General features: G+C 35.3%; 1 protein-coding gene across 1 annotated transcript; it reads left to right on the top strand.

Moving 5' to 3' along the window:
* Positions 1–1,463: 1,463 nt before the first annotated feature.
* LOC133194196 (pre-mRNA-processing factor 40 homolog A-like) lies at positions 1,464–18,305 on the top strand. The gene is made up of 23 exons (XM_061330210.1): positions 1,464–1,558; positions 2,616–2,697; positions 2,967–3,068; positions 3,559–3,632; positions 3,806–3,913; positions 4,090–4,210; positions 4,539–4,569; positions 4,869–5,129; positions 5,680–5,785; positions 6,341–6,478; positions 6,888–6,979; positions 7,774–7,882; positions 8,492–8,642; positions 9,231–9,364; positions 11,617–11,731; positions 12,434–12,525; positions 12,950–13,066; positions 13,241–13,297; positions 13,611–13,691; positions 14,016–14,183; positions 14,887–15,120; positions 15,890–15,967; positions 17,678–18,305. The coding sequence occupies exons 1-23, from the start codon at positions 1,535–1,537 to the stop codon at positions 17,771–17,773; spliced, it is 2,571 nt and encodes an 856-aa protein (XP_061186194.1). The 5' UTR covers positions 1,464–1,534; the 3' UTR covers positions 17,774–18,305.
* The last annotated feature ends 295 nt before the right edge of the window (positions 18,306–18,600 follow it).

Raw genomic sequence — 18,600 nt, forward strand, 5'->3', positions numbered from 1 at the left:
CGTAAAGCTTTAGGATATTTGAGGGAAAAATTCTTGAGTCAGAAATTTTGTTGTAAGCCAAATATTATGAAGTTTTGTGAAATTATGTGCTCAAAAGATGTTGAAATTTTAAAAAAAAAAGGTTGTGTACATTTACAACTAAATGAATTGTCTGGTCTCTTCTCCCTCTAGCAGCTGCTAGACTTTATTCACATTTCTTGCTTCAACCCATTGTATTATAAGTATTATATGCATATATATGTTTTTGTACCTCATTTACCATTAACATGGTTTTGGAGTAAACTGCCCTTTAAAAATATTATCGTTAGTTTTCAAAGTCGATTTTATCAATAAATGGTGCGATGTAACAACTATGATGATTCCACCTTTGGTATTATCGAGCTTACTTTGATGCTATTCGGTTGGGTTTTTTTTTAATTGACTTCTTAAGGGCCCTCTTTACACTGCACACTAAGGAGTTCTAATTCCGGGTATTTTTATGCAGTAAGATCTGCCTTTTGATCTAAAACTAAATAAATTGAATTCTGCTTCATTTTACTCTACTTGTAAACAATTCAAGAATTTGTAACATTTTATTAAGCCAAAATAAATTAATTGAACACTTTATTTGCATTTATATTCCCCATTTAAATAAGCAACAGTGATTTATGTTCATCAATTCTATCGTTGTCTTTAAAAAATATTTCCTGTGGGAATCCAATTTACCAACACTCCTTTAATACAAACTCCCGTGGGAAAAAATAAAGATAGAATTAATGAGTGTCAGTTTATGCTGTATTATTACATGTCTAAAATCATTTACCATGCTATGGATCCTTAATTGATAGGGTTGTATTATACTCTTTTACTTAATCCTCTTCATGCATTTCTACACATATAAGGCGGGCCTAGGCGGCTGTATTATACTCAGGTGACCGTTAAGGCCCTTGGACCTCCTGTATGGGGACACTTCTTAGAAGACTTCATTTTAGTCATGCTAAATTTCTATTTACATGTACACATGCTTCCTCGGAACTTAAAGCCCCCTCCCCACCCCACCCCACCCCCACCCCCATCCTCACCCCACGTCTCAAGCCCCCCACCCCACCCCGCCTAATAACAACTGGATTAATATTTGAAGCAGGTTGTCTTACTAAGAATTTACAATTAATTTATGTGTGCCATGAGTTTTATTTTTCCCTTTTCCCTTCCTCAAAAGCTAAGCTTATTGGAACATTCCGGGATAAATTATTCCTTGCGTTACAATTCTTTATATTAGAAATCTAAAACATGGCGGTAAGTCGAGCTTGTGATATTCCACTCCAGAAATATATGATAAAATTTGATACATGTCCACAAATGCATTGTTTTATAATCACACAGAAGTACTGATTGGACCAGATACTTTATTAGCGACGTAATTAAATATGGTAGATGATTATCTACATCGTGAAAGTGAGATTGGTGTACCGGTCTTGTTTTGGTTAGAATTTCCTCAGTTGTAGTTTGTTTTCTTTTGTAGCAGAACAACGGACCACCAGGTCCTCCCAACCCAATGATCAGGCCGCCACCTTATGGCGTAAGTTATTAAACTTTTGAATAGGCTGCCATCGTATGGGATAGGTTATTTAGCAAGCATTATGGTTTTCGGGAAATCATGTCTAATTGTCTTGTTAAAGGTATACACATTATTCAGTACTAAGCAGGTCCAGCACAATCTTTTGATTTAGCTAAATAGCTTGAATTAGCTATATATTAGCTATATAGCTTTATTAAGCTATTCGAATAGCTTGATAAAGATATTTATATGCATTTTTTGACAGTCAACTTTGAGTACAAAGTCTCCCAAGGAGTTGAAATTTGATGAGCAATTTTTATATGCATTCTTTTCAGAAGAGTTCGAAATTTTAAATACTATCACTGCACCAAGATGCAACTTTTTGTACATGCTGCAAAAATAAGGCACATTGAAGAAAAAAGTGTGATAAAATAGCTAAATCAAACTAATAATTCTGAAAAGCTTAATAGAGATATATCGCTAATTCAAGCTATATAGCTTAATGAAGAGCTTGTGCTGGACCTGTTCAGGTCTAATCTAAAGACTATTTTTACCTACGTTACTATTTATATCTACCTAGTAATTTAAACCTAATCCAGGTAGTTATTTTTACCTACTTTTTAATTTACTTGCATTTTTTGGCCAAACGCAGGAACATCACAATATGGTGAAAAACAAATTTCTTGATAACAGTCTCACTGATGATGAAGACAACAAAAATTTTGTCACTGGCTCATTTTAGATGTATACCAGCCATAATTTTAACTTGAATCAAAATAATTCAAAAAATTATGGAAAATATAACTTTTAATAGAGTATTCAAGACATATGATTATTCTAATATGTATTTATAGAGCTCCAAAGTATCAAATATGCTCCATATCAACAACATCAAAAAAACCTAATAGAATAAAATATAGTGTCCCACACCCACCCATCCACCTCCATCCCCAGCTACAATGCTGTGAAGCACAGCACAAATTCAAATATTAAAACTGGTTCTTAAGGCTTAAGTTAGTCATGTAAATTACAGAGCATTCTATAAAGGTTATTGTAATGAGAACATCACTCTTTTCAGATGCCCCCAGGAGCCAATTTCATGCCCCCACCTATGGGAGCCCCAGACATGTCAGCCCCACCTATGATGGGAGGGCCACCAGGTAATTATGTCATAGCATGTTATTAATACTGTGTTCCTGTTGCCCCCCCCCCCTCTCCCCCACATGATGAGAACCATTAGGTCTGTTTAAGTCATAAATGTGATAAACAGTATTTTCTGTTAGCCCCTCCCACTTTCATCCCCCCAGTAAAAAACCAATGTGATGAATTTTGATAACGGGTTTGAATTCTGTAAAAATGTGAGATTAAAAATTGTATAAATAGATCATTTGTTACATGTGATTGGAGAACTCTGCTTTGCTGTTTGTAGGTTTCCAACCCCCGACAGGAAATATTCCCCCTCCCCACTACCCCCCTCCAGGGGGTATGCCTCCAATGGGGATGCCTCCAGCTTTTCCCACACCAGGACCTAGTAAGACGATACAGTAAAACTCGCTTATAAGTAACTTAGATATAAGGAACTGGGATATAAAACCCATTTATAAAAAACTGAGATATAAAATTCATTATAAAAAAAACTGAGGTATAAAATTCAGTTATAAAAACTGAGATATAAAACTCAGTTATAAAAAAAACTTGGATGTAAGAAAATCTCAATTATAAAGAAGTTATGGATTTTTCCAATACCTCATTTCATAACACTGTCTTGTAAGGATATAAAAAAATTGTCACAATGAACTAGAAATTCACGTCCCAGGACTTACTGTTGAGCAAGTTTTATTGTAACCGTAGATGTATTATATCTGCTTACTTTCAATCAGTTCTTGAAACAAAGCAGTGAACTTTAAAGTTAGATAAATAATTTTGAAAACTTTTCTTCAATATATACAATTGTTGCATGGAAGATAGATTCTTTATCAAACATGTTTATCTAGACTTCATGTTGAGGTGTATATTGATAGGCAACCCCCAGGTCCAGTCAGTCTCACAGACAAGCTCTGCCTCTAACTCCCCACTGGGGGACAAGCAGGAAAAGGTGTGTGTCGGTTAAGTAAAACCTATATACATTAATGAAATTTACCACATATGCTAATTTGTAAAATTTAGTCTGTGTATTAAAAAAAAATGATCAGTTTAACATGTGCATTTACTTTGGTGAAAGGTTTTCATTTTATAAATTAAAATGTATTTGTGTTGCCATGGTTACAGAAGGTCTGGACAGAACACAAGGCTCCGGATGGTCGGACTTACTACTACAATCACATCACTAAACAGTCCAGCTGGGAGAAACCTGATGACCTGAAGACAAAGGCAGAGGTCAGGGTTAAAATGTGTCAGGGTCATTTATTCTTAGTTCAAGGTCATGTAATGTTTGACTGCAGTGAATGTTAAAGTTTTTTAGTCTTTACATGACAGCTAATGCTCTAGTACACATGTTCTCATTACAAATGCTCTCATTACACATGTTCTCATTACAAATGTTTTCATTACAGCTTATGCTCTCTAACTGTCCCTGGAAGGAGTACAAGTCAGACTCGGGTAAAATTTACTTCCACAATTCACAGACCAAGGAGTCCCGCTGGACAAAACCAAAAGAGTTGGAGGAGCTTGAGGGTAAGTGAAAGAGAGTCCATTAATGCTCAGAAATTACCAGTGGGTCCTTAGGGGAAGTTACCCATGTGTCATCTTGGTAGGGTATTCCTTGACTCCTTAGAAGTCACCCATGTGTCCCCAGCAGGGTATTACATTCGTCCTCAGGAGAAGTAACCCATGTGTTCTCAGGGGAAAGTAACCCATGTGTCCTCAGGAGAAGTAATGATGTGTATCAGGGGACATAACCCATGGGTTCTCAGGGAGAAATTTTCTTCATAGAGAAGTCACCATCTGTCCTCAGAGCAAGTTTAACCTTCTTATGATGTGACACAATTTTTATTCTTTGTAGAGATGGTTGCCAAGAAGACACAAGATTCAAGGTAGATATTCTACTGCATTGTTTGTACAGTCATCACAATCACAATATCACACAAGATTGCTTTAAGTGATACAAATTACATACAGTTCAATACAATTAAAGTGTGATATGCTGTTTGATTTTGTCTGGAAATTTTTTTTTTGTTAAATTTGATAAAGTTTGGCAAATTATTCTTAGATCTGTGCCTCTGTACTGTAAAGTTAAGTTACTTAGTGGGATTATAGGGAAAAAGCTAATCCACTGGTTTTGATGTTTAGAGCCATTCTAGATCAGTGAGATGACAGTTGTGTGTTATTTCAGTGTTGGTGGTGGTGGAGATGCTGGAGGGGTGATCACAGCGCCCCCTACATCAGCAGCAGTGCCCCCTGCTGGTGGTGGTGTCTCACTGCCACAGCAGCCCGCCAAACCATTGCCTGCCACCCAGGGCAGTATCACGTTACCACGACAACCAGACAAACCGTCCTCTGCTATCCAGGCTGCCATGCAGGCAACTTTGGCGTCCATTAAACTTCCTCCCCCCGCTCCATCTGTCAAAGTGGAGAAGGAGGTCAAAGAGAATAAGTATGTTATATCAAATAAAGGGGGTTAAGAAAGTTTGTTCCACAGTGCAATATTTCTGAAAATTTCAAAATAGGGTTTAATGGAAGAGATCAATTTTCCAGTTTGACAAAGTCAATAGATTATGCTTTCAATTTATAGCAAAAAAGTTTTTAGGAGAAAGCTGTAGGAGTTTTGTTTTCAAATGAAAATATGTACATCTTCAATATCACAAATGATAAATTTCCTAGACATTTTGATGAAGATTTAGGATTGGTTATTTTTGGGATTTTTTACTGACTAGTGAAAATAAAGCACAGTAACTTGTTCCTTTTTAGCAAGAGTGACCTCTCTGGACATAAGATATTACAAATTTTAAATATTTTTTCATTGTATTTGCTTTTAAAATGAAAAGGAAAATGTGGACTGAACTTTCTTAACACCCTTTACATGGGGGGACCATGCAGATCAGGGATCTTCCTTTTTAGTTCTTGCCTTCTAATAAACATTTCCATTATTATTTATTTATATAATAGGGTTGTTTTCTGATTTTCTTTTAACTTTTCTCTTGTAGGTTGAGTGATGAAGAGGAGGAAAAACCCAAAAAGGAGGTTGTCCCCCTTGTCTTCAAAAACAAAAAGGAAGCAATGGAGGCATTTAAGAGTCTGCTCAAAGAAAAGGTCTGACACTTAGAAAATAATGATAAGAAGAACTCAATTAATGACACTAAACATGCTGAAAATTATAAAGATAACTCAAACTATTTGATAATGTTAAAATCTGACACATAAAACACAGAGTACTGTAAATTTAATTTAGTTAGCCTGTACGATATTTGGCAGAAATTGAGTTTTTAACAAGTTAACGTAGATTTGATTTATTGAATTCTGAAAGCCTTTTATATCAATATGCATACACAAGACTTTTAGCGATGTACTTATTTAGTGGAAGCTACTTTCCACGAAAGGTGCAAAATAGAATACACAACCAAATGTAATAGGTTTACAGTAATTACTGTGACCTACATGTTATGTACATGTAATTTTCACTGAAAACACAGATATCACTGGCTGTGGCCTAATGTAAAAGTTTGGTGTGTAACTTGACTGATTGTGACTTTATAAATAGATCTGCTAGGAAATTTTTAGGCCACTGCACATAATAACTTTATTCTTTGTTTTAACCTTAATAACATTAATATCAAATGTATCTGAATATACATATATATTATTCAGGGTGTATCATCTAATGCCAGCTGGGAGCAGGCCCTGAAGTTGATCGTTAACGACCCTCGTTACGGCGCTCTCAGACAGCTTAATGAAAGAAAACAAGCTTTTAACGAGTACAAAACAAAGAGGGCGAAGGAGGAAAAGGTAAATAATAGGGACACTCAGAGGCTTTTGTGTTATCTCATAAAATTCCCATCACAAGATCTTAAGAGTTTTGTTCTTTGAGTCTTAAAATTTATCATTCATTGGGTCCCATCATGCAATCTTACAGTAAGCATGTATCTTTCAGTGGGTACCATGCTAGTTTGTGTATTTGAGTATAAACATTTGGTTTCTAGAAGATGAACAATTACTAAAATCTTCACTACTGCAATTGTGGACACTGTTGATATTAAAACTAGTATTCATTTTCTTGTAAACATGTTGAAATACATGTAACCTTTTACCTGTATGCTTCAGAGGGAGTGATAGTCAAAATTCTGGTTCTTTGAGAGATTTAGATAAGACATAAATGACTGAGTGTTTATAGCTAAGCTGGTGCCTGTTTTTGTAGGAGGAGCAGAGACTGCGAGCTAAACAGGCCAAGGAGGACCTAGAACACTTCCTTCTTCACGCTGATAAAATGAACTCTAGTGTTAAGTATTGGTAAGTCCCAATAGGAGGTCCTAGAACACTTCCTACTTTACACTGATAAAATGAACTCTAGTGTAAAGTATTGGTAAGTCCCTGTAGGAGGACCTAGAACACTTCCTACTTCACGCTGATAAAATGAACTCTAGTATAAAGTATTGGTAAGTCCCTGTAGGAGGACCTAGAACACTTCCTACTTCACACTGATAAAATGAACTCTAGTGTAAAGTATTAGTAAGTTTCTGTAGGAGGACTTAAAACACTTCCTACTTCACACTGATAAAATGAACTTTAGTGTAAAGTATTGGTAAGTCCCTGTAGGAGGACCTAGAACACTTCCTACTTCACACTGATAAAATGAACTTTAGTGTAAAGTATTGGTAAGTCCCTGTAGGAGGACCTAGAACACTTCCTACTTCACGCTGATAAAATGAACTTTAGTGTAAAGTATTGGTAAGTCCCTGTAGGAGGACCTAGAACACTTCCTACTTCATGCTGATAAAATGAACTTTAGTGTAAAGTATTGGTAAGTCCCTGTAGGAGGACCTAGAACACTTCCTACTTTACACTGATAAAATGAACTTTAGTGTAAAGTATTGGTAAGTCCCTGTAGGAGGACCTAGAACACTTCCTACTTCACGCTGATAAAATGAACTCTGGTGTGAAGTATTGGTAAGTGTGTGTAGACACATCCTTCCTTGATTATATATAGAGCTTGGTTCAGCAGGACTCAATTTTTTTGTTGGTTGTCGGTGGTATACAAGTCACAGAGTGATTTCTTATTGAAATATTTTCTTTTTTTAACACAGGAAGGCAGATGATTTGTTTGGGGACCAGGATGTCTGGCGCCGTGTTGATGACCGGGACCGACGAGAGATCTTTGATGATGTCGTCCACATGCTGGCAAAGAAAGAAAAGGTACAGGGAAAAGTGTAGATAAAGGGGAGGATCCCAGAATTTGTAACTAATGTCAAAATATGAGATGTAAATATTTGACTTCTAACAGAAGGAATTATAAACTCTAGTAACTGATGTAGAAGATATGAGATGTAAATATTTGACTTCTAACAGGAGGAATTATAAACTCTAGTAACTAATGTTAAGGATATGAGATGTAAATATTTCACTTCTAACAGGAGGAATTATAAACCCTAGTAACTAATGTTAAGGATATGAGATGTAAATATTTGACTTCTAACAGGAGGAATTATAAACTCTAGTTAACTAATGTAGAAGATATGAGATGTAAATATTTGACTTCTAACAGGAGGAATTATAAACTCTAGTAACTAATGTTAAGGATATGAGATGTAAATATTTGACTTCTAACAAGAGGAATTATAAACTCTAGTAACTAATGTTAAGGATATGAGATGTAAATATTTGACTTCTAACAGGAGGAATTATAAACTCTAGTAACTAATGTTAAGGATATGAGATGTAAATATTTGACTTCTAACAGGAGGAATTATAAACTCTAGTAACTAATGTTAAGGATATGAGATGTAAATATTTGACTTCTAACAGGAGGAATCTAAGTCTCTAAGGAAGAGGAATACTAAAGTGTTCACTGAGATCCTGGACAGTATGCCCAGTCTGACATTCTGTACGACATGGTCCGAGGCATCACAAATGTTGTTAGACAATCCACGATTCACCGACGACCCAGATCTACATAGTAAGTATCTCATGGCTTTCTGTATGACATGATCAGAGGTGACTCAGATAGGCCCAGATCTACATAGTAAGTATCTCATGGTTTTCTGTATGACATGATCAGAGGTGACTCAGATAGGCCCAGATCTACATAGTAAGTATCTCATGGTTTTCTGTATGACATGATCAGAGGTGACTCAGATAGGCCCAGATCTACATAGTAAATACCTCAAAGTCATAGACATCCCAAGTGTTGGACAACTGTGATACACTGGACCTTGGTCTATGTAGAAGGTGCATCAAGGTCAGAGGTCACTGATATTAAGACAACTCAATAAGATACACAGGAATCAAATAAAAAGATAGTGAATCTCTGATAGAAAATTGATAAAGGAAACCATACTTTTACTGAGCATTCATTTATGGAACAGATCCAACATTTTTTGTGAAATGTAATTTTTAAGCAATTCATAATACACCCATTTAAGTTTTCCAGAATTTTCTTGTAAAATTTGCTTATGAGTATAACCCATCATAGAATTATAAATAGTAGAGATTTCAGATTATCTTAATAGTACATGTAACAGGATCTATTTTTTTTTTTTGACAGATATGGACAAGGAAGATGCCCTGATTTGCTTTGAGGAACACATCCGTTTGTTGGAGCAAGAGAACGATGATGAAAAGGAACGAGAACGACGAAGGGGCAAAAGACAGCAAAGGAAAAACAGAGAAGGCTTCCTGGTTAGTTGTCTGTAGTGGATAGGGATTAGTAGTTAGTGGTCAGTTATTATAGGTTATATCATTTATACCATTATCTGATAAAATGAGACCCATTGTATTAGAGAGGACTTCCTGCTTAGTTGTCTGTAATAAAGAGGGCTTTGTGGTAAGTAATAAGTTAAAAAAAAAGATTCCTGGTTTAATAGACATTAATATCAAGACAGTTTTCTGGTTAGTTGTCAGTTGTAAAGAGGGCTTTCTGGGTAGTTGTCATTGGTAGAATGGTGTTATTAGTTAGAATTAGCATTAGTTGTCTGTAGTAGAAAGACTTCCAGGTTATTTGATGGTACATCAGAATAAGGAATGCCAGACAGAAAATTTCAATTATTGGAATTGAACAGTGCACATACATGTAGTTACCCTACAGTTGGTCTGAATTTCTTCTGTTCATTTTGTTTTCTCTAGAGACATTATCAGTTATTTAATGAATAAAAATATTTGTTGGTTATTTTACTGTACGTGTACATAAATTGGCGTATTCAAAATTTAGCGCAATCACTGGGTATGGAGTTGTTGGCGAAATCATGGTTAGTGCTATACATGTCCATGCTGTATGTATAGTATTTATAAATGATTTCTTAGCGGTATTCATGAATTAGCGCATCATTGTCTGTGCCAAAGCCACTAAAATATGAAGCCATCTTTTTTAAGTACACATACAGTATTTCTGTATTACTCTCAAGTTATTTCTCCTATGAATAATACTGTGGTTTCATTAATATTCGTGGGCATCAATTTTCGTGGATTTAGTAAAAATCACTGTTTCGAGGATGCGTAAATTCGTGGATAATGATCATATCAAAAAAACCACCTTTTAATTTTTTCACTCTCTGTATGCTTCAGCGGGAATCTTCACGCCATTTACAATGTTAAGAGTATGTTAATATTTTAAAACAATTACTTACAGGTGACAACTCTTTAATTTATTCTTTATATTTTACTCTACTGTATTTTTAAAGTCGGAACCTTCAAGCGTTTACAACGCAGTGTACATGGTATAACAGTAAAAGGTGAGGAATTCCATACACCGTCTCCATTGTAAGACTGTGATCTCAAGTGCCAAATTAAATATCGGACATTGAAACAGATTATTAAAAACAATTAATTAAAATAGACTTTAATTTAATCAACGTTTCGGTTAAAAGGTGTGCAAGTATCATAAAATATTAAGACAATTTGGATTTTATCTTTTAGGCGCACATACGGACGATAATTTAGTTGGCACCAGGGTATTAAAAAGTAACAAAAATAATTAAGTACTTAAATTTACAAAATGGTGTTAGAGATTTTTTTCACATGCACAGCGTGTTGTTTGTGGACTTGACAGAGACATCCAGACCCCCTTGTTTGTAGATCTCTGAACAAACACATCCACACTTGCTGGATACGACACAACGCTTAAACATGCAAAATGGATGACAAACAAGCCTTGAAGGGCTTCAAAACGGCAGGACTTCCAAACATACATACATGTACCCACTTTTTCATGTGTAACAAAAAATTGTTTCAAAGTCAAATTAGCATAAAATTGTGTTTATAATTTTGGTATTTTTAAGCCAGTTATGAACAGAGAGTAATTAATTATATCTACCGAAATTTTTATTTTACTCTAATTTTTGTTTTCATTGTGTTGGTGATAATTGGTGTTGGACCGTTAGATTGTTTGAGAATAACAAATTTACACATTTAAACCTGATTATTTATCATCCTTTGTATTATACCACTGATTAGTATATGAACCGCGGTTCTACATACACTTTGTTTGTTTATCTCCGTGCAGAATATTTAAATATATTTTGCTAAAAATTGCCAGATAATCATCTAACAGTATTTAAAAAAAATATTCTTTAAAATGATAAAATACGTTTATAAAGCCAACCTGTTGGGGAAAGGGGGGGGGATATTCACATATATTAACGAAAGTCGTGAAAGCTGATAGGCTTTTTAAAGGTTTATCGTAAATCAAAATGGAGGCACCAAACTTCGATGAACATTTGATTTTGTGGATCGACTCGACAACGAAATCCACGAAAAATGGTGTTCCATAAATAATGATGAAACCACAGTATGAGCTCTTTAAAGGATGTTTTTATAGAAGTACATATAATTGAGTACAAAATTATGATTGATAGAACTAAAATTTATTGGCCATCTTTCTAACTGTATATTTAGAGTGGTTTTTATTATTTAAGTTTGTCTTTTGATTTATTTAGGTCCTTCTGGATGAGCTACATGAGCAGGGAAAGTTGAACTCCATGTCATTATGGATGGACCTGTACCGAATCATCAGTCAGGACGTCCGCTTCACCAACATGCTCGGACAACCAGGTAAGAATACCTTAATAAGGTCCATAGTGTTGACGGTGTCAACCAGATACCTTAACTATAGGTCCATTGTGTTAACCAGTTCAAGTAGATACCTGAACTAGATCCATTGTGTTAACCAGTTTAACTAGATAACTATAGGTCCATAGTGTTGACCAGTTCAACTAGATACATAGTGTTGACCAGATAAGAAAACTTCAAACAGGTCCATAGCCTCAACCTTTTTAGTGCTAATAACCAGTTCTGGTTATCTGTCAGATGAAATAAATCGTTTCATTTAATTGCAATTGCCATCAGTCAATCAGAACCAAGACAAAAGTTACAACCAGGTCACTAGGTCAAAAAGTAGGTCAGTCGGTTACAATAAGGTCAGCCCCAATATAATACATGTATACATGTATCAGTCACAGTTTTGTCTGCCAACCACAACCAGGCCAGTCAATTACAGCCAGAGAATGATCTGTCAGAACCAACACAGTAGTCACAACCAGATCACTCACAGGTTTTAAGAGTAAATCTGTCACAGCCAAATTAATTGATGTAGGAAAAGTCATTAGGTCAAGATAAAGAGTTGGTATATAGGTTAAATGCATCTCATGTAATGAAGCTACATTGACAGAAAGCACTGGTGAACATTGTAGTCCATAGGCATGATTTACTATTTATTTGGAATTATCATTAATGTATTATTTAATATTATTTTAGGATCTACTCCCTTGGATCTATTCAAGTTTTACGTGGAAGATCTTAAAGCTAGATTCCATGATGAGAAGAAAATTGTCAAAGAAATCCTGAAGGTAAGCTCTAATGCTAGTAGCCGCAAAAAAGTTGTGTTAACTTAACCTAACCAATTTTAATTTTTTTGTAGTTTGATTTTCATATTGTCATTGTTAGATGATGTTCGTGAGTCACATTCTAGTACAGTAAACCATAGTTAAAGCAAAAGTGGTTATAATGAATTCATGCTTTTAGCACAGTGATTTTTGTTCCCTGTATATTTTGTAAAGGATCACATTTATAGCACATCAAAATTATTCGTCCATGATCTTTCCTATAAGTATGTTTACCATATGTTGAAATGACCCTGCAGACTTTGTAGTACCGTTACTTTTCAGTATAATTTATGAGTCACTTATGACATGTTGATTTGTTTCTGAACCTGGCTGATTTTGTTTAAATATTTGTCTTATTTACAAATTCTATTTTGATTTATTTCTGTAGGAGAAAGGTTTCCTTGTCGAGGTTAGTACACTGTTTGAGGATTTTGCCGCCCAGATTGCCTCGGACCGGAGAGCTACGAGTCTTGATACAGGGAACATCAAACTCACATATAACAGTGTAAGTATAATGCTTACATATATACCATAGGTAAAAAAAAAGTTTACAAACTTTCTTTTCAGGATTTTTCATGCAAGATTCTTAAAAGAAAACTGAAGTTTCTCTAAAGTATATTTTTTAATGGTTTCTGTACAGAGTTGTTAATATCACATTACATGATGTTTGTCTTTTTAGTTAATAGAGAAAGCTGAAGCTCGAGAGAAAGAAAGACTGAAGGAAGAAGCAAGAAAGGTAATTTTAATTACTGTTTTAGTCTAAAGGAAGGTAATTTTAATTACCGTCCCATTGAGTTCTGGATAATTAGGTTTGATTGTGTGCATTTCTGATATCAGTATAATGGTGCATCCAGAGAATTGACAACATTGTGAACACAAAATTTATTTGACATATTCTTATAATCCTTGTAAAACATGATGTAAATGTTGATTCAAAGTTCCACAATATATTTTTCTTTCTTGGACTAATTGGGATAATAGTAGATATGGAAGCTTTCCTGAATTTATAGATATTATATACACTTTATTCTTTGTTTCATTGATTTCAGCTGCGTAAGCTGGAAAGTCAGTTCAGGACAGCGCTGAAACAGATCACCCCGGCGATAGAGCCTGACACTAAATGGGAGGAGGTAGGAAATTATCATTTATTAAGTCTATAATAATAGACGTTATATGGTATAAAATACGTAACATTTAATCCATAATGGTAGACAATACGTAATATAAAATACATAACGACATGAATATTATAATTGCCTTTTTTTTGAACAAGTGTGCTTCTTACACTTTTCTCTTCAATTTCTAAGAAAGGTGCACTAACACAGGATTTTAATTTTTGGAAAGTTGACAATTTATTTAGCTCTTTTTCCTTAAGGGATATTTCAAAATCATGAAATGCCAATGGTTGATAAATTTTTATACAGCCCTGCTAGTAATAATGTTTTTGGTTTCAGGTTAAGGACAAGCTAGAAAGAGAGGCAGTGTTTGAGGCTATCACACTGGAGTCTGAGAGGATTCGACTGTTTAAGGAGTATCAGGTACTGCTAGAGGATGCTTGTAGTCACCACCATGCCAAGAGGAAGAAGAGGAAACAGAAACATAAACGATCTCGATCCAGATCTGTAAGTACCCCATACTGTGTCTGATCTAGGTGGGTTAGTACCCATACTTTGTTAGATCCAGATTTGTAAGTATCCATACTGTGTTAGATCCAGATCTGTAAGTATCCATACTGTGTTAGATCCAGATCTGTAAGTATCCATACTGTGTTAGATCCAGATCTGTAAGTATCCATACTGTGTTAGATCCAGATCTGTAAGTACCCATGCTGTGTTAGATCCAGATCTGTAAGTATCCATGCTGTGTTAGATCCAGATCTGTAAGTACCCATACTTTGTTAGATCCAGATCTGTAAGTACCCATACTGTGTTAGATCCAGATCTGTAAGTACCCATACTGTGTTAGATCCAGATCTGTAAGTACCCATACTGTGTTAGATCCAGATCTGTAAGTATCCATACTGTGTTAGATCCAGATCTGTAAGTATCCATACTATGTTAGATCCAGATCTGTAAGTACCCATACTGTGTTAGATCCAGATCTGTAAGTACCCATACTGTGTTAGATCCAGATCTGTAAGTACCCATACTGTGTTAGATCCAGATCTGTAAGTATCCATACTATGTTAGATCCAGATCTGTAAGTACCCATACTGTGTTAGATCCAGATCTGTAAGTACTTATGCTGTGCTAAGTGTTATTTTCTTATTTACTTTAATTTACCTCTGGAAATTCCAGACTGTAGAACCTTAAATCTTTTTGACAGCAAAGTGAATCTGACAATGAAACAGCATCTATACGATCATCATCCAAACATAAATCTAAGAAAAAGAAGAAAAATCGCTCTGAATCAAGGTCAAGGTCACCCAGTAATGTCCCAGATTCAGACCACGAGGACCGGGACAAAAAGAAGCGTGTTCAACCAGAGTCAGATCAGGAGGAAAAAGACAAGAAAAAACACAAAAAGAAATCAAAGAAAAAGAAACATGTGTCACACAGTGTAAGTAAAATGTAATAATGCTAAGTTTTAAGATTTAGGCCTTCAACTTGTCTTAAAGCTGAACAGGACTCGTAAATAGGCATACGCCATATTATTTTTCCTATCTCCATTATCAGCAGTGGAGTATATAAACCCTTTGCATTTGTAACACATGATGGCTTTTAGCTGGTCGCTGTGGCATGTAGTACATGTATATCTCACGTTGTCCTTTTTGTTTACATTTTATTTCATTGATCAGAAGGTACATTTGTGTTTATTTCACTTTGTAATGCATTCACCTGTGCAGTTGATATCTAATATCTTTTGATAACTTTTTTCCTGACATGGCAGAGGCATATGGAAGTCATTTTTGTCACGCCCAAGTACATGTATATCACAATGACATTGACAGAGACATGTGCTCATGCAGTAGAATCTGTGAAGCAAAATACATTGAACCGTGAACAAAGCTGAGGCTTATATAGCAATTTAAAAAGGACAGTCTTGAGAAAAAATATGGTGGACAAGATACCTCTCTTCCTTTTACGAATCGTGTTCAGCTTTAACTCTCTCACTGAAGGAAAAGGGACAGAATTCATCCCTAAAAAAATTAGTATAAGAATGTTCCTAAATTTTGTATCATGGGGTGCATGTGATTTTTTTAATTGAATCTGTGTTTAATGTGTTTAATTTGCAGCTAGTATTCAGGCACCAGTGTGAATATAAATAAACTCTAAATATAGGTATTTTCTCTGGCATCCAACACTTTCTGATATCTATTTCTATTCAGGCATCCAGCGCGAGTGAAGATGATGAGAGACAGAAGACACCCAGCACCAGTAAACCTAAAAAACGCAGGAAAACAAAGGTCTGTGTGTCTGTGAACTCAGTACTTCTCTGTTCTCTCTTTTGGTTATAACTTGGCTATAGTGAAGTCCTGGGGACTGGTGAATTTACTGTGCTATATCCGTAATTTTTTATATCTGTATGACAAATTTGTTAAAGTATATACAGGTGACTCTTGATGGCTCGCACACCGATCTCTCAAAGTTTCTCGATCTCTTGAAGTGAACCTCCAGTCCGTTTTTTTTTTCTCTATATAACTAAACAAATTTACTCCTTATCTCTCGAACTTCCTATCTCTTGAAGTTCTCTATCTCAAACCAAGACCTGGGTCCCGTTACACACATTTCATTGTTTTTTACTCTCTATCTCTCTAAGTTTTGATTGCACATGTATATACACCAATCAAGCGTAAAATTAACGCAGCTTGGACTTACCTGGATAACAGTGAACGCCTGGGGCTGACATGAACGTGTTAATTAGGTGTTTACATAGATTACACTACACCTATGGGTCGTCCGAGTGTTGATATAATTAACTGGTTAATAGGTATATTATAAACAAATCGTTTCACTACTTATTCTGACTTGAGAGCGAGACGATAATTTTGAGAAAATAATTTAGAGATGTGTCAGTAATTTTGCTAATATTATGAACTTTTTATTAGAGTCTACACAATACCAGGATGGCAAACATTGCAATGCATTGCACAAGAAATCCTATCTCAAGAATTGAATAGACCTACTGATTACGAGCAATCTGGTGAAGGACTCGATCAAACCCGGGGAATAGCCACATCGACAATTGCTATTCAGGTTTCATGTAATCATGAAATGAGAACAAAGAATGAAATATGGAGATATCAAACAGTATTCAAGCTCTCAAAGTCTATTTAAACAACAAGAAATCATTTTATTTATTCCAAATACAATCATTGTTGAAATCAAGTGAATTTCCTGTAAAATACGAATGTAAACGGGCAATAGCATTATTAGCATATACTTCCGGTATCTATAATAGTAGAACAATGATGATCGGAACTGCAGATTCCGGATTTTATTCACTTTCTATCTCCCGAACTTTTCTTATGGTCCCCTGAACTTCGAGAAATCGAGAGTCACCTGTATAGGGTATTGGCAATATACTCTATGTGTACTTAAAAAAGCGGGCTTCATATTTTAGTGGCTTTGGCACAGACAACAATGCGCTAAGTTATGAATACTGCTAAGATATCATTTGTATACAATATACAGCACTGACATGTGTAGCGCTAATTTATGATTACGCCAACAACTCCATGCCCAGAGACTGCACTAAATTTTGAATACGCTAATATATGTATACGTACAGTAAATGTTTTCCTTCAAGTATCACAACTGAATATGTTCAGGGGAATATACAATACAAAACTTACTTTAGGCTGCTAAAATTTTCTGATGAACTGAATTTCAAATCTGAATACAAAGTACTTACAAAAATAATATCTGTTCAATATTTAAGATTTGGAAATCTTAAGAATTCGCTATGAAAGAGGCAAATATCATTATTTTTAACCTGTGCAGGACATTAAACCAGTTCACTATATCCATAAATTCATTATATCAGAGTTCATTATAACCATGAAATTCTACAAAGGATTGTTAAGAATTTTGCCTAGGATCCTTATATCAGTAAAATCGCTATATCAGTGTTTATGTGTGGTAGCTATAAACTTCTTGATTCATTTAAATTTTAGGGAGGAGACAATGGATCCTCAGACAGTGATGTCAGTGAGGGGGAGTTAGAGAGGAGGAGGAACCAGCTTCTACAGCAACTAGAGGCGGATCAATGAAAACGGAGAGGTGGATCAATAAAATAGAGGGGTTGGGGGAGGGGAGTTAGAGAGGAGGGGGAAATAACTGCTACAGCAACTAGAGGCAGATCAATGAAAACAGAGAGGTGGATCAATGAAATACAGAGGGGTGGGGGAGTGGAGTTAGAGAGGAGGAGGAACCAGCTTTTCTATAATAACAAGAGATGGATCAATGAAAACAGCTGGGGTGGATCAATGCAGAGTTAATTGAAGGGGGGGGGGGGGGGTCTTCAAAACAGAAAAGCACAAACTCACAGTTGGAATTTGGAGATATTTTTAAGCACACAGGAAGAAATTAATTTTGATCGGATAGAATTTCAATGATAACATAAAGAAGTGAATAGATATCTGTGACATTCAAAGTAAACTAATTGAACAAACTGAACGTTGATTGTTTCTCTGTATTTAGTACAGTGAGGGTGCTGTAGAACTTGTTATTGCGATCTGCTAATGATTGTAATGTTATTGTATACAGTCTTTTTCAAGACAAGAATAAAACTGATGTAGTCTATTTTTTTGTGTTCCATTTTCCATATCCAAACAATGTCAGGATTTTACATATAGTACCAATGTCATGTTTATATGAATAGTACCAATGTTATGATTACGTGAATAGTACCAGTGTAATAATTACATGCATGGCCGTAGGAACCGGGGGGGGGCCATGCCCCCCCCCCCCAAATAATTTTGCCAATATATAGATGACTATAGAAAATTTAGCTACTTCTAGCTTGTGCCTCCTCAATAAAAATGTCATGACCTTTTTTGTTTTTTTTGTTTTTTTTTTTGGTTTTTTTTTTGGTTTT

This window comes from Saccostrea echinata, unplaced genomic scaffold (assembly GCF_033153115.1).
Source record: "Saccostrea echinata isolate AGI-Se365-2 ecotype Australia unplaced genomic scaffold, CSIRO_AGI_Sech_v1 ptg000028l, whole genome shotgun sequence".
Lineage (NCBI taxonomy): Eukaryota > Metazoa > Mollusca > Bivalvia > Ostreida > Ostreidae > Saccostrea > Saccostrea echinata.